This window comes from Capra hircus, chromosome 3 (genome assembly GCF_001704415.2).
Source record: "Capra hircus breed San Clemente chromosome 3, ASM170441v1, whole genome shotgun sequence".
Classification (NCBI taxonomy): Eukaryota; Metazoa; Chordata; class Mammalia; order Artiodactyla; family Bovidae; genus Capra; species Capra hircus.
The window spans coordinates 119,224,209-119,249,853 of record NC_030810.1 but is presented as its reverse complement, the minus strand read 5'-3'; the positions used below and the strand labels follow the sequence as shown (position 1 = coordinate 119,249,853).

The following is a 25,645-nucleotide window of genomic DNA, read 5'->3' as shown; positions in this document are numbered from 1 at the left end:
CCAAAGCCTTGACTGTGTAGATCACAATAAACTGTGGAAAATTCTGAAAGAGATGGGAATACCAGACCACCTAACCTGCCTCTTGAGAAATCTGTATGCAGGTCAGGAAGCAACAGTTAGAACTAGGCATGGAACAACAGACTGGTTCCAAATAGGAAAGGGAGTATGTCAAGGCTGTATATTGTCACCCTGCTTATTTAACTTCTATGCAGAGTACATCATGAGAAACGCTGGACTGGAAGAAACACAAGCTGGAATCAAGATTGCCGGGAGAAATATCAATCACCTCAGAGATGCAGATGACACCACCCTTATGGCAGAAAGTGAAGAGGAGCTAAAAAGCCTCTTGATGAAAGTGAAAGAGGAGAGTGAAAAAGTTAGCTTAAAGCTCAACATTCAGAAAACAAAGATCATGGCATCTGGTCCCATCACTTCATGGCAAATAGATGGGGAAACAGTGGAAATAGTGTCAGACTTTATTTTTTTGGGCTCCAAAATCACTGCAGATGGTGACTGCAGCCATGGAATTAAAAGACGCTTACTCCTTGGAAGAAAAGTTATGACCAACCTAGATAGTATATTCAAAAGCAGATATTACTTTGCTGACTAAGGTCTGTCTAGTCAAGGTTATGGTTTTTCCTGTGGTCATGTATGGATGTGAGAGTTGGACTGTGAAGAAGGCTGAGTGCTGAAGAATTGATGCTTTTGAACTGTGGTGTTGGAGAAGACTCTTGAGAGTCCCTTGGACTGCAAGGAGATCCAACCAGTCCATTCTGAAGGAGATCAACCCTGGGATTTCTTTGGAAGGAATGGTGCTAAAGCTGAAGCTCCAGTACTTTGGCCACCTCATGCGAACAGTTGACTCATTGGAAAAGACTGGTGCTGGGAGGAATTGGGGGCAGGAGGAGAAGGGGACGACCAAGGATGAGATGGCTGGATGGCATAACGAACTCGATGGACGTGAGTCTGAGTGAACTCCAGGAGTTGGTGATGGACAGGGAGGCCTGGCATGCTGCAATTCGTGGGGTCGCAAAGAGTCGGACATGACTGAGTGACTGAACTATCATCCTTCTCTCCCCTATGTTGTAACTATCCAGCAGATTTCAGGTCTTCCTAAGCATGACCTGTCTCCTCTCCTACCCCATAGGGAGAAGATATTTGCCTTACTGTTCCCACACCCACCCAGTTTATGTGCCTCATCCAATCAGCAAAAGACCTGAAAGACCCCTATCCCACTCCTTGTACCCTGGGTATGAAAGTGGACTGAGGACTTCTATTCAACGTCAGTTCTCGCTTGAGCTGGCCTGCTGTTCTAACAGCTTCTCCCACTCTAATAAACTTTATTTCCCTCTCATTCTGTCTCATCTGGAAATTCTTTTCCAACCTTTGCCCAGACCATGACATTGCAACTCAAGTGTTAATGAATGACTGGAGGGACAAATAAGAATACATTTTGGAGTGCCAGGAGAAAAAATTACTATGCAAGTTTATATTCAAACTTCATTTTTAATATCTTTCTTTTATTAAAAAATGAGATCTTAAAAATTTTTTTAAATTAATTTTTGGCTACACTTGGTGTTTCTTACTGGAGAAGGCAATGGCACCCCACTCCAGTGCTTTTGCCTGGAAAATCTCATGGATGGAGGAGCCTGGTAGGCTACAGTCCATGGTGTCGCTAAGAGTCAGACACGACTGAACGACTTCACTTTCTCTTTCCACCTTCATGCATTGGAGAAGGAAATGGCAACCCACTCCAGTGTTCTTGCCTGGAGAATCCCAGGGATGGGGGAGCCTGGTGGGCTGCTGTCTATGGGGTCACACAGAGTCGGACACGACTGAAGCGACGTAGCTGCAGCAGCAGCAGTAGCAGCAGTCTTTCTTGCTTTGTGCAGGCTTTCTCTTGTTGTGGCAAGTGGAGCTGCTCGGTTGTGGTTTGTGGGCTTCTTGTTGTGGTGGCTTTTCTTGTTGCAGCACCCAGACTCTAGAGTACAGGCTCAGTAGTCTGGCAAGTGGGCTTAGTTGCTCCAAGGTATGTGTTGTCTTAGTTCCCAGACCAGAGATCAAACCCATGTTCCCTGCACTGCCAGGTGGAGTCTTAACCATTGCAGCACCAAGGAGGTCCCTAATATCTCTTTCTGGCAATAACCAATCTTAAGTAGAGTACAGTCTTCTACAGAATGTGCTTGCCTCTGAGTGTGGGTATTTCAGTGTGCATACAAGTATATTCTGTAAGTATACATATAAGTATATCGTATATAGTAAGTGTGGGCTTCCCAGGTGGTGTTAGTGGTCAAGAACCTGCCTGCCAACTCAAGAGACATGAGACACCAGTTCTATCCCTGGGTCATGAAGATTCCCTGGAGAAGGGCATGGCAATGCTTGCCTGGAGAATCTTCAGGGATAGAGAAGCCTAGTGGGCTGTGGTCTATTCGGTTGCAAAGACTCAGATGTGACTGAAGTGATTTAGCATGCATGCACATATAGAAAGTATAAACTGTAAGATACATCCTGATAATCTTTGAATCAAATTTTTGTAAAACTGCATGTATTATGGAAGACATTCAGTTTTTATTACCAGTCCTTTTTTTCTTGGGCAGGGGAGGGAAAGAAAAACATGCTTTGAGTAAATTTTGATTTTCATATGTCAGCTTTACTTAAAACAGTATTCCAGAATACTTTAGGGGCTGACACACATCTCTGCCTGCTCATTCTCATGTGAGACCCATCTCTAAGTTTATTGGAAAACCCAGATAATAATAGGACAATGACTCAACTCTTCTTCCCTTTACCTCTCTACAGAGAACTTTGCTAAGCCAACAGAGGACTTGAAAACGTTTACTTTTGGTGTTGAGGAGGAAAATGAAGAAGTCTGTAACCTCGCTAGTGGTGTCAGATTGAAAAACTTGTCACCACCAGCATCATTAAAAGGTAAAGAAAATGTGACCTGGTGTTCGTTTTCTTTTTGTTCTTTTTAAAAATTATTTATTTATTATTATTAATTTTTTAACTTTACAATACTGAATTGGTTTTGCCATACATTGACATGAATCCACCTCAGGTGTACATGCGTTCCCAACCCTGAACCCCCCTCCCACCTCCCTCCCCATATCATCTCTCTGGGTCATCCCAGTGCACCAGCCCCAAGCATCCTGTATCCTGTATCGAACCTAGACTAGCGATTCGTTTCTTACATGATAGTATACATGTTTCAATGCCATTCTCCCAAATCATCCCACCCTCTCCCTCTCCCACAGAGTCCAAGAGTCTGTTTTTTACATCTGTGTCTCTTTTGCTGTCTTGCGTACAGGGTTATCATTACCATCTTTCTAAATTCCATGTATATGCATTAGTATACTGTATTGGTGTTTTTCTTTCTGGCTTACTTCACTCTGTATAATCGGCTCCAGTTTCATCCACCTCATTAGAATGGATTCAAATGTATTGTTTTTAATGGCTGAGTAATACTCCATTGTGTATATGTATCACAGCTTTCTTATCCATTCGTCTGCTGATGGACATCTAGGTTGCTTCCATGTCCTGGCTATTATAAACAGTGCTGCAGTGAACATTGGGGTACACGTGTCTCTTTCAATTCTTGTTTCTTCGGTGTGTATGCCCAGCAATGAGATTGCTGGGTCATAAGGCAGTTCTATTTGCAGTTTTTTAAGGAATTTCCACACTGTTCTCCATAGTGGCTGTACTAGTTTGCATTCCCACCAACAGTGTAAGAGGGTTCCCTTTTCTTCACACCCTCTCCAGCATTTATTGCTTGTAGACTTTTGGATCGCAGCCATTCTGACTAGTGTGAAATGGTACCTCACTGTAGTCTTGATTTGCATTTCTCTGATAATGAGTGATGTTGAGCATCTTTTCATGTGTTTGTTAGCCATCTGTATGTCTTCTTCGGAGAAATGTCTATTTAGTTCTTTGGCCCATTTTTTGATTGGGTCGTTTATTTTTCTGGAATTGAGCTGCATGAGTTGCTTGTATATTTTTGAGATTAGTTGTTTGTCAGTTGCTTCATTTGCTATTATTTTCTCCCATTCCAAAGGCTGTCTTTTCACCTTGCTTATAGTTTCTTTTGTTGTGCAGACGCTTTTAATTTTAATTAGATCCCATTTGTTTATTTTTGCTTTTATTTCCAGTATTCTGGGAGGTGGATCATAGAGGATCCTGCTGTGATTTATGTCGGACAGTGTTTTGCCTATGTTATCCTCTAGGAGTTTTATAGTTTCTGGTCTTACATTTAGATCTTTAATCCATTTTGAGTTTATTTTTGTGAATGGTGTTAGAAAGTGTTCTAGTTTCATTCTTTTACAAGTGGTTGACCAGTTTTCCCAGCACCACTTGTTAAAGAGATTGTCTTTATTCCATTGTATATTCTTGCCTCCTTTGTCGAAGATAAGGTGTCCATAGGTGCGTGGATTTATCTCTGGGCTTTCTATTTTGTTCCATTGATCTATATTTCTGTCCTTGTGCCAGCACCATACTGTCTTGATGACTGTGGCTTTGTAGTAGAGCCTGAAGTCAGGCAGGTTGATTCCTCCAGTTCCATTCTTCTTTCTCAAGATTGCTTTGGCTATTCGAGGTTTTTTGTATTTCCATACAAATTGTGAAATTATTTGTTCTAGCTCTGGGAAAAAATCCGCTGGTATCTTGATAGGGATTGCATTGAATCTGTAGATGCTTTGGGTAGTATACTCATTTTCACTATATTGATTCTTCCAATCCATGAACATGGTATATTTCTCTATCTATTAGTGTCCTCTTTGATTTCTTTCATCAGTGTTTTATAATTTTCTATATATAGGTCTTAATTTCTTTAGGTAGATATATTCCCAAGTATTTTATTCTTTTCATTGCAATGGTGAATGAAATTGTTTTCTTAATTTCTTTTTGTACTCTTTCATTATTAGTGTATAGGAATGCAAGGGATTACTGTGAGTTGATTTTATATCCCACAACTTTACTATATTCACTGATTAGCTCTAATAATTTTCTAGTGGAGTCTTTAGGGTTTTCTATGTAGAGGATCATGTCATCTGCAAACAGTGAGAGTTTTACTTCTTCTTTTCCAATTTGAATTCCTTTTATTTCTTTTTCTGTTCTGATTGCTGTGGCCAAAACTTCCAGAACTATGTTGAATAGTAAGCAGTGAAAGTGGACACCCTTGTCTTGTTCCTGACTTTAGGGGAAATGCTTTCAATTTTTCACCATTGAGGATAATGTTTGCTGTGGGTTTGTCATATATAGCTTTTATTATGTTGAGGTATATTCCTTCTATTCCTGCTTTCTGGAGAGTTTTTATCATAAATGGACGTTGAATTTTGTCAAAGGCTTTCTCTGCATCTATTGAGATAATATGGCTTTTATTTTTCAATTTGTCAATGTGGTGAATTACACTGGTTGATTTGCGGATATTGAAGAATCCTTGCATCCCTGGGATAAAGCCCACTTGGTCATGGTGTATGATCTTTTTAATGTGTTGTTGGGTTCTGATTGCTAGAATTTTGTTGAGGATTTTTGCATCTATGTTCATCAGTGATATTGGCCTGTAGTTTTCTTTTCTTGTGGCATCTTTGTCAGGTTTTGGTATTAGGGTGATGGTGGCCTCATAGAATGAGTTTGGAAGTTTACCTTCCTCTGCAATTTTCTGGAAGAGTTTGAGGAGGATAGGTGTTAGCTCTTCTCGAAATTTTTGGTAGAATTCAGCTGTGAAGCCATCTGGACCCGGGTTTCGTTTGCTGGAAGATTTCTGATTACAGCTTCAATTTCCGTGCTTGTGATGGGTCTGTTAAGATTTTCTATTTCTTCCTGGTTCAGTTTTGGAAAACTGTGCTTTTCTAAGAATTTGTCCATTTCTTCCACGTTGCCCATGTTATTGGTGTATAATTGCTGATAGCAGTCTCTTATGATCCTTTGTGCTTCTGTGTTGTCTGTTGTGATCTCTCCATTTTCATTTCTAATTTTATTGATTTGATTTTTCTCCCTTTGTTTCTTGATGAGTCTGGCTAATGGTTTGTCGATTTTATTTATCCTTTCAAAGAACCAGCTTTTTGCTTTGTTGATTTTTGCTATCTTCTCTTTTATTTCTTTTGCATTTATTTCTGCCCTAATTTTTAAGATTTCTTTCCTTCTACTAACCCTGGGGTTCTCCATTTCTTCCTTTTCTAGTTGCTTTAGGTGTAGAGTTAGGTTATTTATTTGACTTTTTTCTTGTTTCTTGAGGTATGCCTGTATTGCTATGAACTCTCCCCTTAGCACTGCTTCTATAGTGTCCCACAGGTTTTGGGTTGTTGTGTTTTCATTTTCATTCATTTCTATGCATAGTTTGATTTCTTTTTTGATTTCTTCTGTGATTTGTTGGTTATTCAGAAGCGTGTTGTTCAGCCTGCATATGTTGGAATTTTTAATAGTTTTTCTCCTGTAATTGAGATCTAATCTTAATGCATTATGGTCAGAAAAGATGCTTGAAATGATTTCAATTTTTTTGAATTTATCAAGGCTAGATTTATGGCCCAGGATGTGATCTATCCTGGAGAAGGTTCCATGAGCACTTGAGAAAAAGGTGAAATTCATTGTTTTAGGGTGAAATGTCCTATAGATATCAATTAGGTCCAACTGGTCTATTGTATCATTGAAAGTTTGTGTTTCTTTGTTAATTTTCTGTTTAGTTGATCTGTTCATAGGTGTGAGTGGGGTATTAAAGTCTCCCACTATTATTGTGTTATTGTTAATTTCCCCTTTCTTACTTGTTAACATTTGTCTTACATATTGCGGTGCTCCTATGTTGGGTACATATATATTTATAATTGTTATATCTTCTTCTTGGATTGATCCTTTTTTTAATTAAATTTTTATTTTTACTTTATTTTACTTTACAATACTGTATTGGTTTTGCCATACATTGACATGAATCCACCACAGGTGTACATGCGTTCCCAAATAAGATTGATCCTTTGATCATTATGTAGTGGCCTTCTTTGTCTCTTTTCACAGCCTTTGTTTTAAAGTCTATTTTATCTGATATGAGTATAGCTACTCCTGCTTTCTTTTGGTCTCTATTTGCATGGACTATCTTTTTCCAGCCCTTCACTTTCAGTCTGTACGTGTCCCTTGTTTTGAGGTGGGTCTCTTGTAGACAACATATATAGGGGTCTTGTTTTTGTATCCATTCAGCCAGTCTTTGCCTTTTGGTTGGGGCATTCAACCCATTTACGTTTAAGGTAATTATTGATAAGTATGATCCCATTGCCATTTACTTTATTGTTTTGGGTTTGGGTTTATATACCCTTTTTGTGTTTCCTGTCTAGAGAATATTCTTTAGCAATTGTTGGGGAGCTGGTTTGGTGGTGCTGAATTCTCTCAGCTTTTGCTTGTCTGTAAAGCTTTTGATTTCTCCTTCGTATTTGAATGAGATCCTTGCTGGGTACAGTAATCTGAGCTGTAGGTTATTTTCTTTCATCACTTTAAGTATGTCTTGCCATTCCCTTCTGGCCTGAAGAGTTTCTATTGAAAGATCAGCTGTTATCCCCTTGTGTGTTATTTGTTGTTTTTCCCTTGCTGCTTTTAATATTGTTCTTTATGTTTGATCTTTGTTAATTTGATTAATATGTGTCTTGACGTGTTTCACCTTGGGTTTATCCTGTTTGGGACTCTGGGTTTCTTGGACTTGGGTGATTATTTCCTTCCCCAATTTAGGGAAGTTTTCAACTACTGTCTCCTCAAGTATTTTCTCATGGTCTTTCTTTTTGTCTTCTTTTCTTTTTGTCTTTCTTGGGACTCCTATAATTCGAATGTTGGAGCATTGCATATTGTCCTGGAGATCTCTGAGATTGTCCTCATTTCTTTTAATTCGTTTTTCTTTTTTCCTCTCTGATTCATTTATTTCTACCATTCTATCTTCTATTTCACTAATCCTATCTCCTGCCTCCGTTATTCTACTATTTGTCACCTCTAGAGTGTTTCTGATCTCATTTATTGCATTATTCATTATATATTGACTCTTTTATTTCTTCTAGGTCCTTGTTAAACCTTTCTTGCATCTTCTCAATCCTTGTCTCCAGGCTATTTATCTGTGATTCTATTTTGATCTCAAGATTTTGGATCATTTTCACTATCAATATTCGGAATTCTTTCTCAAGTAGATTCCCTATCTCTTCCTCTTTTGTTTGGTTTGGTGGGCATTTCTCCTGTTCCTTTACCTGCTGGGTATTCCTCTGTCTCTTCATCTTGTTTATATTGCTGCGTTTGGGGTGGCCTTTCTGTATTCTGGCAGTTTGTGGAGTTCTCTTTATTATGGAGTTTCCTCACTGTGGGTGGGGTTGTATCAGTGGCTTGTCAAGATTTCTTGGTTAGGGAGGCTTGTGTTGGAGTTCTGGTGGCTGGAGCTGGATTTCTTCTCTCTGGAGTGCAATGAAGTGTCCAGTAATGGGTTATGAGATGTCAATGGTTTTGGGGTAACTTGAGCTGCCTGTATATTGAAGCTCAGGGGTGTGTTCCTGTGTTGCTGGAGAATTTGCGTGGTATGTCTTGCTCTGGAACTTGTTGGCCCTTGGGTGGTGCTTGGTTTCAGTGTAGGTATGGAGGCATTTGATGAGCTATCGATTAATGTTCCCTGGAGTCAGGAGTTCTCTGATGTTCTCAGGATTTGGACTTAAGCCTCCTGCTTCTGGTTTTCAGTTTTATTTTTACAGTAGCCTCAAGACTTCTCCATCTATACAGCACCAATGATAAAACATCTAGGTTAGAGATGAAAAGTTTCTCCACATTGAGGGACACCCAGAGAGGTTCACTGAGTTACATGGAGAAGAGAAGAGGGAGGGGGGATTTAGAGGTGACTGGAATGAGATGAGGTGGGATCAGAAGAGGAGAGAGCAAGCTAGCCAGTAATCACTTCTTTATGTGCTCTCCACTGTCTGGACCGCTCAGGGATGTTCATGGAGTTATACAGGGAAGAGGAGAGGGAGGAAGGAGACAGAGGTGGCCAGGAGGGTAAAAGAGGGAAATGAAAAGGAGAGAGATAGATCCAGCTAGTAAACAGTTCCCTAAATGTTCTCCACCGTCTGGAACACACAGAGATTCACAGAGTTGGGTAGAGAAGAGAAGGGGGAGGGAGGAGACAGAGGCAACCTGGTGGAGAAAAAGGAGAGTCCAAAGGAGAAGAGAGCAGTCAAGCCAGTAATCTCGCTCTCAAGTAAAAATGGGTACCAAAGATTGGGTTTTTAAAGGTACAAAATTGATAACAAATACCAAAAAGCAAAGATTAAAAATCTAGAGTAGAGGTTGGATTTTTCAAAAATACAATTTTAAAGAAGAGAAGAAGAGGAAAGAAAAAACAAACAAAAAAAAGTCATAAGAATTATTTTAAAAAAAACAACCACACAAAAATATATATATGGCATTTGCTTTAAGAACTTAAAAATTAAAAAATGTTAAAGTAAAAAAAAAAAAGAATGATCGTAAAAATAGTAAAGGTATACCTGGGACTTTCTCTGGTGTTATTGTGGGCAGTGTGGGGTCAGTTCATTTTCGGATAGTTCCTTGGTCTGGCTTATATTTCTCAAGATCTATACATCCAAGGCGGTTCCCTCTGTTTTAGCTTCTTCTGTTTGCTGGTCTTTTCAGTGTCTGTTTTCCACTCTGACACAAGGGGGACGGTGGTAGACGCTTTTTTATTTTACTTTTTTAGGCTCACTTGTTCAATCGCGCTGTGGGGAGGGAGGGATGCTGCAAACAAATAACGCTGGCTGTGCTCCTAGTGTCTCAGCCATGCTGGGCCTGCCCCCGCTCACGGCGCACACCGCTCAGGCTCTAGGTTGCTCTACCGGGAACTGTCTGAGGCCGGCCCTGGGCTGCATGCGCCTCCCTGGTCTAAGCCGCTCAGGCTCAGGCACTCAGGTAGTCCTCAGAGGCGCAGACTCTTTGGGCCTGCGTATTGTGCCCTTCCCGGGTCTGAGCAGCTCGGGTGTCTGGCGAGCACGGTCGCTGCGACTTATCGCCTTTCCCGTCCCTGCTGCCCAGTTTTCTGGGTGTACCGCTGGCGCCCCTTCTTAGGCGGATGGGGACTGTCCAGAACCCCAGGAAGTCTTAGCAAAGAAGCTTGCTTGCAGTTTGGAAGTTAATGTTTCTCTGGGGCTGCGATTGCCCCCTTCCAGCCCTTCCGGCTCTGGCTGCCTGTCACCAGAGGGGGATGGTCTGCAGCCGGCTAATTCTGTTCCATCCTTTGTTCTGTGTGTGGTCCTGGCGGTGTCTTATGTTAGAGCTTTTTGCATGGTAGCTATCCCACAGTCTGGTTTGCTAGCCCAAGTTAGTTCGCTCTGATTATGCTCGGGGCATTCGGACAGATCCTTACTCTAAGCAATGCAGCCCGCGCCTCCCTGCCCAGCCCTCGCTTGCTAGTGGCGGATGCAGGTGTCTGTGCTGCTTCTCCACTGGGGGAGTTACCGTTGGGCTTGTAATCTGTTGCTTTTAATTATTTATTCATTTTTCTCCCTGTTATGTTGCCCTCTGTGCTTCCAAGGCTCGCCACAGACTCGGCAGCGAGAGTGTTTCCTGGTGTTTGGAAACTTCTCTCCTTTTAAGATTCCCTTCCTGGGACAGAGCTCCCTCCCTACCTCTTTTGTCTCTTTTTTCCATCTTTTATATTTTTTCCTACCTGTTTTTGAAGACAATGATCTGCTTTTCTGGGTGCCTGATGTCCTCTGCCAGCATTCAGAAGTTGTTCTGTGAAGTTTACTCAGCATTGAAATGTTCTTTTGATGAATTTGTGAGGGAGAAAGTGGTCTCCCGTCCTGTTCCTGCACCATGTTAGGACCGCCCCACCCTGGTATTCATTTTCTAGGACCTAGATCTTCCCCTTGCTTTCTTTAGGATGCTTCAACAAAGGAGAAAATGAGAGGGTAACAGACAGGAAGACCAGGGGTCTCCAAACAGAGGAGATAGGCTGCAGTGTCAGACACTTTTTCTCTCTCTCTTAAGTGGCAGGAGGAAACAAACTACAAGTGTTAGATATTTTTCCCCTTCTCTGCACAAATTTAAAAGGTTTCTTTTAAAATTCTGTGTTGCCATGACAACACCTGGTTCTACCTGAACTTAACTTTTCTCAAACCTTGAGCTAACCAATGCATTTTACTTATGGAGATGTTTTTCTTAAGCTATGTTAATGAACTATGTAAGTGAGTAAGTAAGTGAAGTCGCTCAGTCGTGTCTGACTCTTTGTGACCCCATGGACTGTAGCCTACCAGGCTCTTCTGTTCATGAGATTTTCCAGGCAATAGTACTGGAGTGGATTGCTATTTCCTTCTCCCGTGGATCTTCCCGACCCAGGGGTCGAACCTGGGTCTCCCACAGTGTAGACAGACGCTTTACCGTCTGAGCCACCAGGGAAGTCCCAATGAACTATGTATTTATCCTAAACTGTCTTCAAGTTGGTTCTGCCTAAGACTCAAAACTGACTTGACAAACGAGTATGTTTTACTCATGCAAATATTCTCTTAAGCTATGTTAATAAGGGGCTTCCCTGGTGGCTCAGAGGTTAAAGCGTCTGCTCTGCAATGAGGGAGACCTGGGTTTGATGCCTGGGTCAGGAAGATCCCCTGGAGAAGGAAATGGCAATCCAATCCAGTATTCTTGCCTGAAGACTTCCATGGCCAGAGAAGCCCGGTGGGCTACAGTTTGTGGGGTCACAAAGAGTCGGACATGACTGAGCAACTGACAGACACACACAGTAGCTACATAACATCTGGCTGAAGACTAGCAGGAGAGGCAGTCTTTCGGCCCCCTTCTGATGTCTATCTCAGAAGCTTTCTCTATCGCTTTCATACTTTAATAAAACTTTATTACACAAAAGCTCTGAGCGATCAAGCCTCATCACTGGCCCTGGATTGAATTCTTCTCCGAAGGCCAAGAATCCCGGCATCTTGCACAGCTCAGCAACAACCTTTCAAAAGGAAGATAGAAGACTGCCTTTATCAGTTTCATGTTACCTAGGCAATGGGAAGGCTCCATGGTAGGCTTGCTTTTCGTTTTCTAAATAGAAGCCACCTTCCCCCTGTGCATATTCTGGAGTTTGATTTGAACAAGGTTTTATTCAACTGCATAGAAGAATGATGTATAGTACATTTGCAATTAGCAGAAATCAAATAATGAGAGAGAAAATCTAACACTGATACTTTTTCTCGTTATCTACTTCTGAAATGACAAACAAGGGAATTTATAACACGGATGTACTGTTATTCATTTCAATAGAAACTAATTTCAAGCAGTGTTCTAGTATACATTGAGCTCAGGTGCATGCAATCTATGGAATGTTCAAATGTTTAGAAGGATGAGACCTCAAGTTCTCAGTCTTCAAAACAGCATGATTTGTGTTTCATTCACTATGTCTACTAAAGTAGCAATGTAGACTAGTTTGGTTTCTTTTCACCAGTATTTTTTTATTGAAAAAGTTGATTTACATACAATATGTGTTAATTTCTACTGTACAACAAAGTGATTTTTGTTATATATATACATTTATATACAAAGTATATATATATGTGTGTGTATATATATATTTATATACATGCTAAGCGCTAAGTTGCTTCAGTCGTGTCCAACTGTGTGACCCCATGGACAGCAGCCCACCAGGCTCCTCCATCCACAGGATTCTCCAGGCAAGAATACTGGAGTGGGGTGCCATTTCCTTCTCCAATTTATATACATATAAATACACAACTACAGCCACATAATACAGTATTTAAAAAGTATGTAATTGTTTTTATTTATATACATATATATACACCCCACTCCAGTATTCTTGCCTGGAAAATCCCATGGATGGAGGAGCCTGGTAGGCTGCAGTTCATGGGGTCACTAGGAGTTGGACACGACTGAGCGACTTCACTTTCACTTTTCACTTTCATGCATTGGCGAAGGAAATGGCAACCCACTCCAGTGTTCTTACCTGGAGAATCTCAGGGATGGGGGAGCCTGGTGGGCTGCCGTCTCTGGGGTCACACAGAGTCGGACACAACTGAGGCGACTTAGCAGTAGCAGTAGCATGTGGCTTGCAGGATCTTAGTTCCCCAACCAGGGATTTAACCCAAGCCATTTCAGTGAAAACCCAGAAATCTAACAAGTAGACTTCCAGGGAATTTCCACATTATTTTTTCTATTATGGTTTATTCAGTCAGTTCAGTTCAGTTCAGTTCAGTCGCTCAGTCGTGTCCGACTCTTTGCGACCCCATGAATCGCAGCACACCAGGCTTCCCTGTGCATCACCGTCTCCCGGAATTCACTCAAACTCACGTCCATCGAGTCAGAGATGCCATCCAGCCATCTCATCCTCTGTCATCCCCTTTTCCTCCTGCGCCCAATCCTCCCAGCACCAGTCTTCTCCAATGAGTCAACTCTTCGCATGAGGTGGCCAAAGTACTGTAGTTTCACCTTTAGCATCATTCCTTCCAAGGAACACCCAGGGCTGATCTCCTTTAGAATGGACTGGTTGGATCTCCTTGCAGCCCCAGGGACTCTCAACAGTCTTCTCCAACACCACAGTTCAAAAGCATCAATTCTTCGGCACTCAGCTTTCTTCACAGTCCAACTATCACATCCATACATGACCACAGGAAAAACCATAGTCTTGACTAGATGGACCTTTGTTGGCAAAGTCATGTCTCTGCTTTTCAATATGCTATCTAGGTTGGTCATAACTTTCCTTCCAAGGAGTAAGCATCTTTTAATTCCATGGTTGCAGTCACCATCTGCAGTGATTTTGGAGCCCCCCCAAAATAAAGTCTGACACTGTTTCCACTGTTCCCCCATCTATTTCCCATGAAGTGATGGGACCAGATGCCATGATCTCCGTTTTCTGAATGTTGAGCTTTAAGCCAACTTTTTCACTCTCCTCTTTCACTTTCATCAAGAGGCTTTTGAGTTCCTCTTCACTTTCTGCCGTAAGGGTGGTGTCATCTGCATATCTGAAGTTATTGATATTTCTCCCGGCAATCTTGATTCCAGCTTGTGCTTCTTCCAGTCCAGCATTTCTCGTTTCTCATGATGTACTCTGCATATAAGTTAAGTAAGCAGGGTGACAATATACAGCCTTGACGTACTTCTTTTCCTATTTGGAACCAGTCTGCTGTTCCATGTCCAGTTCTAACTGTTGCTTCCTGACCTCCATATAGGTTTCTCAAGAGGCAGGTCAGGTGGTCTGGTATTCCCATCTCTTTCAGAATTTTCCACAGTTTATTGTGATCCACACAGTCAAAGGCTTTGGCATGACATAGTCTCTGAACTTGGCAAGAATACACAGAAGAACTGTACAAAAAAGGTCTTCATGATCAAGATAATCACGATGGTGTGATCACTCACCTAGAGCCAGTCATCCTGGAATGTGAAGTCAAGTGGGCCTTAGAAAGCATCACTACGAACAAAGCTAGTGGAGGCGATGGAATTCCAGTTGAGCTATTTCAAATCCTGAAAGATGATGCTCTGAAAGTGCTGCACTCAATATCCCAGCAAATTTGGAAAACTCAGCAGTGACCACAGGACTGGAAAAGGTCCGTTTTCATTCCAATCTCAAAGAAAGGCAATGCCAAAGAATGCTCAAACTACTGCACAATTGCACGCATCTCATACACTAGTAAAGTAATGCTCAAAATTCTCCAAGCCAGGCTTCAGCAATACGCGAACCGTGAACTTCTAGATGTTCAAGCTGGTTTTAGAAAAGGCAGAGGAACCAGAGATCAAGTTGCCAACATCTGCTGGATCATTGAAAAAGCAAGAGAGTTCCAGAGAAACATCTATTTCTGCTTTATTGACTATGCCAAAGCCTTTGACTGTGTGGATCATAATAAACTGTGGAAAATTATGGTTTATTATAGGTTATTAAATATAGTTCTCTGTGCTATACAGTAGGACCTTGTTGTTTATTCATTCTCCATATAAAAGGTTATACCTGCTATCCCTACTCACATCTGGACCAGCTTGGTTTCTACAGTGTTCTGTAGACAGGTTGAAGAGTTCATATTTTGTCCTGATGTGGGTGATGCAATAGAAGGACATACTGGTCAAGATTCCAGGAAGTTATGTGACTTCTGATACGCAAGCTTAGATAAGAAGATGGCTTTGGAGCTAGGAGCTCTCTGCCACTTGGTCTTGATCATAGAGCTAATAATGAGTTGTCACAAGAATAAATGAATGCTGGAGCAGATAGAGAAATGTTATTGCCAGGAAGTTCCAGGAGAAAGGGTAGCTAGAGAAGAAGATAGAGAATAACCTGCTGGAGAAGTCATGATAGAACACGGAAGTCAGGCCCTGCTCCTTTTTATTTTTTTGGGTGCACTCTGCAGTTTGTAGGATCTTAATTCCCCAACCAGGGATTGAACCCAGGCTTTTGGCAGTGAAAGCCCGGAAACCTAACCACTGAACTGACAGGGAATTCCTGGGTCCTGCTCCTTCTGACCACTGTGGCCTACCATCACCTCTCCTCTTCTCACACACCCCTGTCACATTTTAACACAAAATCAGAACACCTTGAAATTGATCTTATTGCCATGGCCAATGGGATATGCATATTTTTAGGTCACAGCATTGCCATCTTTTGTACTCCTGAGTGCTATCTGCTAAGTAGGTACTAAGCAAATACTTCTTTTGGCTCAGCTCAACTGGGTATAGTTTTGTGAACAAGAACTGTAGAGCCGGACAGTTGTCCATCTCTAGAATGCATTTGATAAAGACAGATGACAAATTCCCTATTTGTGTGGCTTTCTACCTGCAGAAATCTCTCTGGTCCAGCTGGATAGCATGAGCCTGTCCCACCAGATGTTGGTGAGATGTGCTGCCATCATTGGCCTAACTTTCACTACAGAGCTGTTGTTTGAGATTCTCCCTTGTTGGGACATGAAGATGATGATCAATGCCCTGGCAACCCTTGTGGAATCCAACGTCTTTGATTGTTTCCAGAATGGCAAGGAGCTCCGAATGGCCCTAGAAAAGAACGCAGCTTCATTTGAGGCGAATTATCGATCCCTTTCTCTGAAGCCACTCATTGAAGGAATGGGTGAGTAGAGCCTGGAAATGAATCATAGTTCCTTCAGTTTAAGGCACATCTTGATAAAGGAATGGTCTGTGTTTTGTAGCTGAGGCTGACGTATTGTCCACGGTGTCTCTGTCCTCTCTAGACCATGGTGAGGAGGAAGAGCTCCGTGAGCTGGAAAGTGAGGTGATTCAGTGCCACATCATTCGATTCTGCAGCCCAGTGATGCAGAAAACAGCCTATGAGCTGTGGTTGAAGGACCAGAAGAAAGCAATGCACTTGAAATGTGCCCGCTTTCTGGAAGAAAATGCCCACAGGTGTGACCCCTGCCGAAGTGGAGACTTCGTCCCCTTTCATCACTTTGCAGTGGATATCCGGCTCAACACTTTGGACTTGGATACCATTAGGAAGATGGTTAAGTCCCATGGATTTCGAAGTAAACTTTTTTCATTCCTAATTAGTCCTAATTATGGAGAAGGCAATGGCATCCCACACCAGTACCCTTGCCTGGAAAATCCCATGGGCAAGGGAGCCTGGTGGACTGCAGTCCATGGGGTCGCTAAGAGTTGGACATGACTGAGAGACTTCACTTTCACTTTTCACTTTCATGCATTGGAGAAGGAAATGGCAACCCACTCCAGTGTTCTTGCCTGGAGAATCCCAGGGATGGGGGAGCCTGGTGGGCTGCTGTCTATGGGGTCACACAGAGTCGGACACAACTAAAGCGACTTAGCAGCAGCAGCATTCCTAGGGAAAACAAAGGCAAGACCTAGAAGGAGCAGATCTAGACCATGAGGGTTTCAAGCCCTCTTCTGGCTCAGACACCACAAATGATGAGACTTAAGCAGTGTAGGCCAGTGAGGCAGGGCGAGCTGAGGAGTGTACATGCAACTGAGTTGGCAGACCCAATCTCACTGTGAGACTGTCAGGATGGATATGGGGATAAGGACTCTGGTAGAAGTGAGGTAGGACTGGAGCTCAAATTATAATTTCCAAAGGGGTAAAACAGACAATCACATCAAGGGGTGAAACCCAAGGAGGGGAGCATGACCCAAGAGGGAGTAATGTTTCTTGGCAGATAAGAATGCTGTTGCTCTGTGTAGTTTGAAACAAGGTTCCAGTAGAAAAAGAGTATGAGTGGGAGACAATTAGCCAGGACTAAAGAGGTCAGGGTCCCAGAAAAAAGGGCTTGGGTTCAGAACAGGGATTCATGATGTTAAACTTTGTACCAAGTACCTAGATACAATAAATGTTGCAATCTAAAGTGAGGCAAATAGATGAATGTGCCGACAAATAAAATGTACAGACAAAGGAAATAGTTGAGAGTCAGTTATTATCTTGGATCCTTCATCCACATTCAAGACATGAAATGAGGAAGAGTGTGGAGAGGGCTAGGATTTGTGGGGAGATTTGGCAAGAACTGAGGAGTAGCTTTTTCACTCTCCTCTTTGAATTTCATCAAGAGGCTTTTTAGTTCCTCTTCACTTTCTGCCATAAGGGTGTTGTCATCTGCATATCTGAGGTTATTGATATTTCTCCTGGCAATCTTGATTCCAGCTTGTGCTTCTTCCAGCCCAGCGTTTCTCATGATGTACTCTGCATATAAGTTAAATACACAGGGTGACAATATACAGCCTTGATGTACTCCTTTTCCTATTTGGAACCAGTCTGTTGTTCCATGTCCAATTCTAACTGTTGCTTCCTGACCTGCATACAGGTTTCTCAAGAGGCAGGTCAGGTGGTCTGGAAATAGATAAGGAAACAGTGGAAACAGTGTCAGACTTTATCTCTTTGGACTCCAAAATCACTGCAGATGGTGACTGCAGCCATGAAATTAAAAGATGCTTACTCCTTGGAAGAAAAGTTATGACCAACCTAGATAGTATATTGAAAAGCAGAGACATGACTTTGCCAACAAAGGTCCGTCTAGGCAAGGCTATGGTTTTCCCAGTGGTCATGTATGGATGTGAGAGTTGGACTGTGAAGAAAGCTGAGCACCGAAGAATTGATGCTTTTGAACTGTGGGGTTGGAGAAGACTCTTGAGAGTCCCTTGGACTGCAAGGAGATCCAACCAGTCCATTCTAACCAGGGCCATTCTTCAGCCCTGGGTGTTCTTTGGAAGGAATGATGCTAAAGGTGAAACTCCGGTACTTTGGCCACCTCATGCGAAGAGTTGACTCATTAGAAAAGACTCTGATGCTGGGAGGGGTTGGGAGCAGGAGGAAAAGGGGGCGACAGAGGATGAGATGGCTGGATGGCATCACCGACTTGATGGAAGTGAGTTGAGTGAACTTCGGGAGATGGTGATGGACAGGGAGGCCTGGCGTGCTGCGATTCATGGGGTTGCAAAGAGTCGGACACAACTGAGCGACTGAACTGAACTGAGCTGAACTGAGGAGTAACTATGTACCCCCAAGTGTAGGAAGGTGTCTCCTTTGAAGTTAGTTGGAGGACACAGGAAACCTAATGAAGCCAAAGTGCCCTGTGGCTGAAACAGGATCAACTTTCCCTCCCAGAGTTTGGGAAAGGATATGTTTATCCCATAAATCAGATATAACTTACCTGGGAGAAAAAGTCAGCCTGCTGCCATTTTAAGTTGCTCCCAAGAGTACCCCTAACAGTGTGAGAAGACCCCCAGTAGTGGAGTGCTGGAATAAAACAAACATTAAGAGAGCAGGCAATGGAGAGCTAAAGAAGCTGCATGACCAGATCAAGGTAGCTTCAGTGAAGGGTCCCAAAGTAGGGCTACAGTCAAAGCACCAGAGAAAGTATTCATAGGAAAGAGTTGACTGACAGAGATAAAAGGGAAAGAATATTCCAGACTCTATGGAATCAGTGTGTCTTACTTTACAAATACATATATAATATAAATATGTATGTTTTAATTAATTTACTTATTTGGTGAGGAGTAAAATCAGCTGGCAGCTAGCAGACAGGTCAATTGGAGCAGAGGTGATCTTCAGCAGGCTGGCTAGGGCCACCAGAGAAAACAATTTGAGTTATTTCAGGTTCTCCAATGTACCTTAACTTTCACTCTGGAGCATATATGGTGGGATGTCTCTGAGAAATGTTTGCTGATGTCCATTCATCAGCACCTTCAGCTGAGTGAGGCTCAGTCCAGTTCAGTTCAGTCGCTCAGTCGTGTCCGACTCTCTGTGACCCCATGAATTGCAGCATGCCAGGCCTCCCTGTCCATCACCATCTCCTGGAGTTCACTCAGACTCACGTCCATCGAGTCAGTGATGCCATCCAGCCATCTCATCCTTGGTCGTCCCCTTCTCCTCCTGCCCCCAATCCTTCCCAGCATCAGAGTCTTTTCCAATGAGTCAACTCTTTGCATGAGGTGTCCAAAGTACTGGAGCTTCAGCTTTAGCATCATTCCTTCCAAAGAACACCCAGGGCTGATCTCCTTCAGAATGGACTGGTTGGATCTCCTTGCAGTCCAAGGGACTCTCAAGAGTCTTCTCCAACAAAACAGTTCAAAAGCATCACTTCGGTGCTCAGCTTTCTTCACAGTCCAACTCTCACATCCATACATGACCACAGGAAAAACCATAGCCTTGACTAGATGGACCTTAGTCGGCAAAGTAATGTCTCTGCTTTTGAATATACTATCTAGATTGGTCATAACTTTTCTTCCAAGGAGTAAGCATCTTTTAATTTCACGGCTGCAGTCACCATCTGCAGTGACTTTCGAGACACAAAAAATAAATTTTGACACTGTTTCTACTGTTTCCCCATCTATTTGCCATGAAGTGATGGGACCAGATGCCATGATCTTTGTTTTCTGAATGTTGAGCTTTAAGCCAACTTTTTCACTCTCCTCTTTCACTTTCATCAAGAGGCTTTTTAGCTCCTCTTCACCGAGGCTAGGGCTCAACTATCTCCCTTATCAGAATTTTTCACCTATTTAGAAGGATATCAACTAGATATCTTTAAATAGAGACATTTTTTAGATTTCCTGAAAGCTTCACCGTAAAAACGATAGTCCCAAGACCTACTGTCCTGCATCCGTATGTTCAGTAGTTCTTCTCATTTTTTTTTAAGATTTTTTTTTTTTTTTTTTGGTGTGGACCGTTTTCAGTGGTTTTATATGGATATGAAAGTTGGACCATAAAGAAGGTTGAGCACCAAAGAATTGATGCTTTCAAATTGTGGTGCTGGAGAAGACTGTTGAGAGTCCTTGGAGTGCAAGGAGATCAAACCAGTCAATCCTAAAGGAAATTACCCTGAATATTCATCAAAAGGACATCAGTGATACTAAGCTCCAATACTTAGTCCATGTGATGCAAAGAGCCAACTCACTGGAAGAAACATTGATGCCGGGAAAGATTGAGGGCAGGAGGAGAAGGGGGCGACAGAGGATGAGATGGTTGGATGGCATCACCAACTCAATGAACATGAGTTTGAGCAAAATCTGGGAGATAGTGAAGGACAGGGAAGCCTGGTGTGCTGCAGTCCATAGGGTCACAAAAAGTCAGAGAGGACTTAGCCACTAAATAACAACAAAATTTTAAAAATCTTGTATTGAATATTGCAATATTGCTTATGTTGTTTTTGTTGGCCATGAGGCATGTGAGATCTTAGCTCCCCAACCAGGGATGGAACCTGTACCCTCTGCTTTGGAAGGTGAAGTCTTAACTGCTGGACCATGAGGGAAGTCACAAGGACATATATTTTTAACTTAGCTCTTCTTTCTAGTCATTACCTCCAAATGCTAAGTGATATGTTAATGCTGCTTTTAAAAAAATCAGATTCTGACATCACCTGTTTTAGTCTTGCTATGGTAGGTGAAAATCTAACTGTATTATACCACTCTTGGGCACCTCTCTCCCAATATTGTTATACTATCATTAGATAAATGAATCAGGTATCTACATTATTAAGACTATGTAACTGCTATTATAGAACTAAGTAATATACTGTGAATAGATTTCTTAACAAAAGTTTATTTTTCCTACAGTTTTTATGAAATTTTCTTTTTGCAATGTCTTTGCTATAATATCCTGTTTCAGTCTTAGCTGAAAGACAAAAACAAAGACATTTGTTATCTCCAAATCTCTCCTAAGTGTGAGGTATGCTTTTAAGTAATACTGGAAAAGGGCATGTTAATATCATACAAGTTTCAAGAACACAGCACTAGGTATGAATCAGACAGTGAAGAAGTTGATTCCCTTTTCAATTCTTTGTCAATCCTGACGTCCTTCCTAAAAACTTAAGTTTTGATCCATTCTAAGGCTGGACAACCCACAGGCCCCCTGCTGGGTTCTTTCCTTCTGCTTGCTCCACCTAATTCTTCAGGGACCTCTCCTCTCATTCCTTTGATCTTCTCAATATGCGATTTTCTCATTCAACATTTCATTTACTCGTTTTGTAAATATTTATTGAGTTTCTTATATGTGCCAGAAGTTGTTTTAGGCACAGAGATAGAGCAGAAGGAGCCAGCAAAATGGGCAGTGGGCAGCCATTGAGGAAAGAAATCAAGGGAATGGGTATTACAGAAGCTGGTAAAAGCAAGGAGAGGTCAGTTGTTGCAAATGCTGCCAAGAGGTATAATGAGATGCAGACAAAAACGTAATGTTTGGATTTGGCAACTGGTTTTTACTGGTAACTCTAACAAGAAAGTTTTAGAGGAGCAGGAGGATAAAGGCATAATTCAGTTTATTCAGGTTCTAGTCACTAGAGATGAACTAGACAGCAGACTAGGAAAGTGAAAGTCGCTCAGTCGTGTCTGCTTCTTTGCAACCCCATGGACTATACAGTCCATGAAATTCTCCAGACCAGAATACTGGAGTGGGTAGCCTTTCCCTTCTCCGGGGATCTTCCTACCCCAGGAATGGAACTGGGGTCTCCTGCATTGCAGACAGACTCTTTACCAGCTGAGCTACAGGGAAGCCAGACAGCAGACTAGGAGAGGTAGACAAATCAATCCTTACACAGTATGATAAAGGATGATGATAGAGGCTGGATGGGGTCATTGGACACACAAGTTGGGGCACTAACTCTAAGGGGCAAAAGCAGAGAAGGCTTTCAGAAGAAAGTGGTAGTAGATGATCAGACTGCATTTTATAAATTAAAAGATCTGTGGAGTAGTGCATCTATCTTGGAGTCCAGAGACCTCTATCACCAACAGATGTATGATCTGAGACAAGCCCCTTCTGCTCTCTCTAGGATTCTTCCTTCTCCTCGAATGGAGAAGTGGCTGGATTCAACAATCCTCATTTGTTCTCTGTTTAAAGATCTTTATGGAATTTTCTAACCTATTGCAGTCTGGATAGACTGAAGGTTTTAAATTCAAGGCTCTCTGCCCTTAAGTAATTGCCCTTTGGGGGGTATTCCATTAAATGTCTATTTCTCTATTAGAAGCTGACATCATTTTCTTCAGCATCATTAATTTATACTTTGAGTTGTGCTTAGTCGCTTCAGTTGTGTCCAACTCTTTGTGACCCCATGGGATGCAGCCTGCTAGGTTCCTCTGTCCATGGGGATTCTCCAGGCAAGAATACAGGAGTGGAGGATACTTTAAGTAAATTATAATTGTGTTATCATCTAAAACAAACCCCAATATTTCAGTGGGTTAGCACAATAGAATGATAGTTTTTCCCTGTCCAGGTAATGATCCAATGAGCATTTTGACAATGAGCCTTGTTCACAGTCAGTCAGGGACCCAGGCTCCTTCTGTGTTGTGGGTTTGCTTTCCCTTAGATCTCCACAATTAATTTGTTTTCCTGTGAAAGGAGAAGGTGGTGAAGATATCTAACCATCTCAGTTCAGAGGTGACATATATTATTTTTGATGGAATCCTATTTTTAAACTTAACACATGGCTTCACTTAAGAGTGAATGGAGAGTGAATGTAATAGGAGGAAATTCCGTGGTGGCCCAGTGGTTAGGACTCACTCAGTGCTTTCACTGCCATGGGCTGGGAACGGAGACCCTGCAAGCTGCACAGCATGACAGGGACCAAAAAGGAAAAAGAAAAAGATGCAAAAGGGACTGAGAAATGTAGATCCTGGCTAGGCAACAACAGTTTTATTGTGGAAGGGGAACAGGAAGCTTCAGTATACCCCAGACATCTCTGCCACGTGATCATGTCAACGACTGATACAACTCACTTGTTTGTTTATTTTCCAGCTGAAGAAGAGACCACTTTTTCAAGAACAGAGACTTCTAAGAAATCTGAAATAGTTTCTGAAAATCTCAGGTACAGTCATCTATAATTGTTTAGAAAGTAGAGCATGGACAATTGGCATTAAATTTGGACCGTTGTTAGAATCATTTGTTTGGTCAGTACTCTGGCTCTTTAAGGCACAAGTCAGAGGGTTATGTTTGAAGTCTAATCAGTCATTATGTAACTGAGCAGGATCCTGGTGGGCCCTTCCCAAGACAGACCGCAGCACCCCACCCCAGCCCATGTCCTCTGCTGTATGTAACTGCTCTCTGAAAATACGTAGATAGTAGTATCTGATTCATACTTCCTGAGTTATTTGACAGATGCTAAAACCTACCAAATGGAGGAAATCTACATTAGATTTTCTTTTTTTTTTTCCTGTCCATACTGTGTGGCATGTGGGATCTTGTTTTCCTGACTAGGGATGGAACTTGAGCTCCCTGCAGTGGAAGCTCGGAGTCTAAACCACTATACCACCAGGGAAGTCCCTACATTAGGTTTTCTTATCTTGCTCTTTTATTTGTTTTAAAAACTATTTTCATATCAAATCCTATGTATATCTACAAGTTATTACTCCTATTTATTTCTGCATTTGGACAGTTCTGAAGAAATAAGAGAAAAGATCTTGAGTTTCTTTGATATCATTATAACAAAAATGAGGACATCTGAAGATGACGTCATCCCTTTGGAATCTTGCCAGTGTGAGGAGATCCTAGAGATTGTCATCATGCCTCTGGCTCACCATTTTCTTGCTTTGGGAGAAAACAACAAAGCCTTATATTACTTCCTAGAACTTGTGTCTGCTTATCTTGTCTTGGGTGATAATTATATGGTAAGCTGTTTCTACTCAGATCACCTCCATCCTTGAGACGACTTACAGACCAGAGAGCCAGAAGGGAAGCTCTAGTGTTTTTTTTGTTTTGTTTTGTTTATTGCTTCGTGTTCTTGATTCCTGCCAGTACCCTCTTCCTTTGAAAATCAAATTGCTCAGAAGGCAAATGACCTGAGATTGAAAAAAGTCAGAACAAACTGCAACTACCATTATACATTATATTCCCACCTTTAAAAATTTGCTATGGATTGTCTACCTATATGAGACTCTGGTCTCAACTATTCAGTTTCAGTAGAGACTTCCTCAGTAATGTCCAAGTTGCATTTGCCCTCTGTCTTCCCCAAATATCTGTCAGCACAATACCTGTAGGTCTTTGAATTAGAACAAATTTAGTTTTACTCTTGTGATTTCTGAAGGGGCTCACTCACTTTGGTCTTCAGGTAATTTGTGCTAAATTATCATACATACCTTTAGGCTACTAGTGAATGTTTCTCCGGGATAAATGTAAATAAGTTTCAGGGCAATACGCCCTTAGAAATGTGGGGATTTGATACATATAATTAAATGAAAGAATTCATTGTTAAGTTGGGAAGCCCGGAACTGAATAAGGATAAACAGGTTTCTGTACTATAGATACTCAGAGCCTTTATATGCTAAGATACACAGAAATCTCCCGAGGGTTGGGCTAGGACTGGGACGTACTGTTTCTCTTAAACTTATTTGGCCTTAGATCACTTTTCATAGAGTAGCTGGCTGGACTAAGCTTCCATGAACTCATTTGAGGAAATGTCTTTCTGGGCCTTGCTTCATCAGACTTCCAGCCAGCTTCAGGAAGAGCTTCCCACACCTGAGCAGCCATGGTTGCCACCCTTCACGCCTGCACTGGTGGACCAATCCAGATTTTATAGTTGTGGCTTAATTAATCCCTACATCTCAGATTTATATAAGATTTTTAAATTAAACTATTAAAAATGTCAGTGAGCTCTGGTTCTCTCAAGTATTTTGAAGGAAAGCCTCCTGTATGTATTTTATACACATATGTGAAGAAGAGGGTGATGTGGCCAGGGAATCCCAGAAAGAGAAGGTTTAGGTAGCCTCGGGGGCCAACTTGCTGAGCCTGTGCTCACCCGCATCTCTCCACAGGGAGTGATGAATGTTCAGGAAAACAATGATTGGAAGCAGAGCCTAGGGCAGGGTCCTGCAATGTGCCATTTGCATCCCACTCTCCCAGCAAAGAAACCTTGTCCCCCTCTTTCAGCCTTCTGCACACACCACTTAGACTGGTTGAGACTTGGGGACATTGTCTCACCTTATTTCACTCTTCAAGTCTGAGCTTGCCTTTGTGTTCACATGTGCCAAGACTCTCTTAATGATGTTCCATTAAAGATGAAGTGACAAAGATTGTTCAGGGCCTTAACTTTCTCTTCTACCTCCCAAAGATGGCCCTGACCAGAAAAAAAATGGAAACAGTTCATGATACATTCGTAAGTAGAGACTGGCCTTCATGGATGTGGCGATGGTCTCAGAAGCCATGAGTACATAGCTGGAAATAGGGAAGCTGGGGATGGAAGTACTCAAAGAGGGAAACTGCCCTGGGGAAAACTTCAGGTAAGATGTCTTA

General features: G+C 42.0%; 1 protein-coding gene across 1 annotated transcript in view; it reads left to right on the top strand.

The window, feature by feature from the left end:
* Nucleotides 1-25,645, top strand: part of ADCY10 (adenylate cyclase 10, soluble) — a 95,533-nt gene that overhangs the window by 46,696 nt on the left and 23,192 nt on the right. The window contains exons 18-22 of the mRNA XM_018046606.1: nucleotides 2,800-2,928; nucleotides 15,764-16,045; nucleotides 16,167-16,457; nucleotides 23,156-23,225; nucleotides 23,793-24,024. Of these exons, the coding sequence (XP_017902095.1) occupies nucleotides 2,800-2,928; nucleotides 15,764-16,045; nucleotides 16,167-16,457; nucleotides 23,156-23,225; nucleotides 23,793-24,024 (1,004 nt within the window). The remainder of the gene's footprint in view (nucleotides 1-2,799; nucleotides 2,929-15,763; nucleotides 16,046-16,166; nucleotides 16,458-23,155; nucleotides 23,226-23,792; nucleotides 24,025-25,645) is intronic.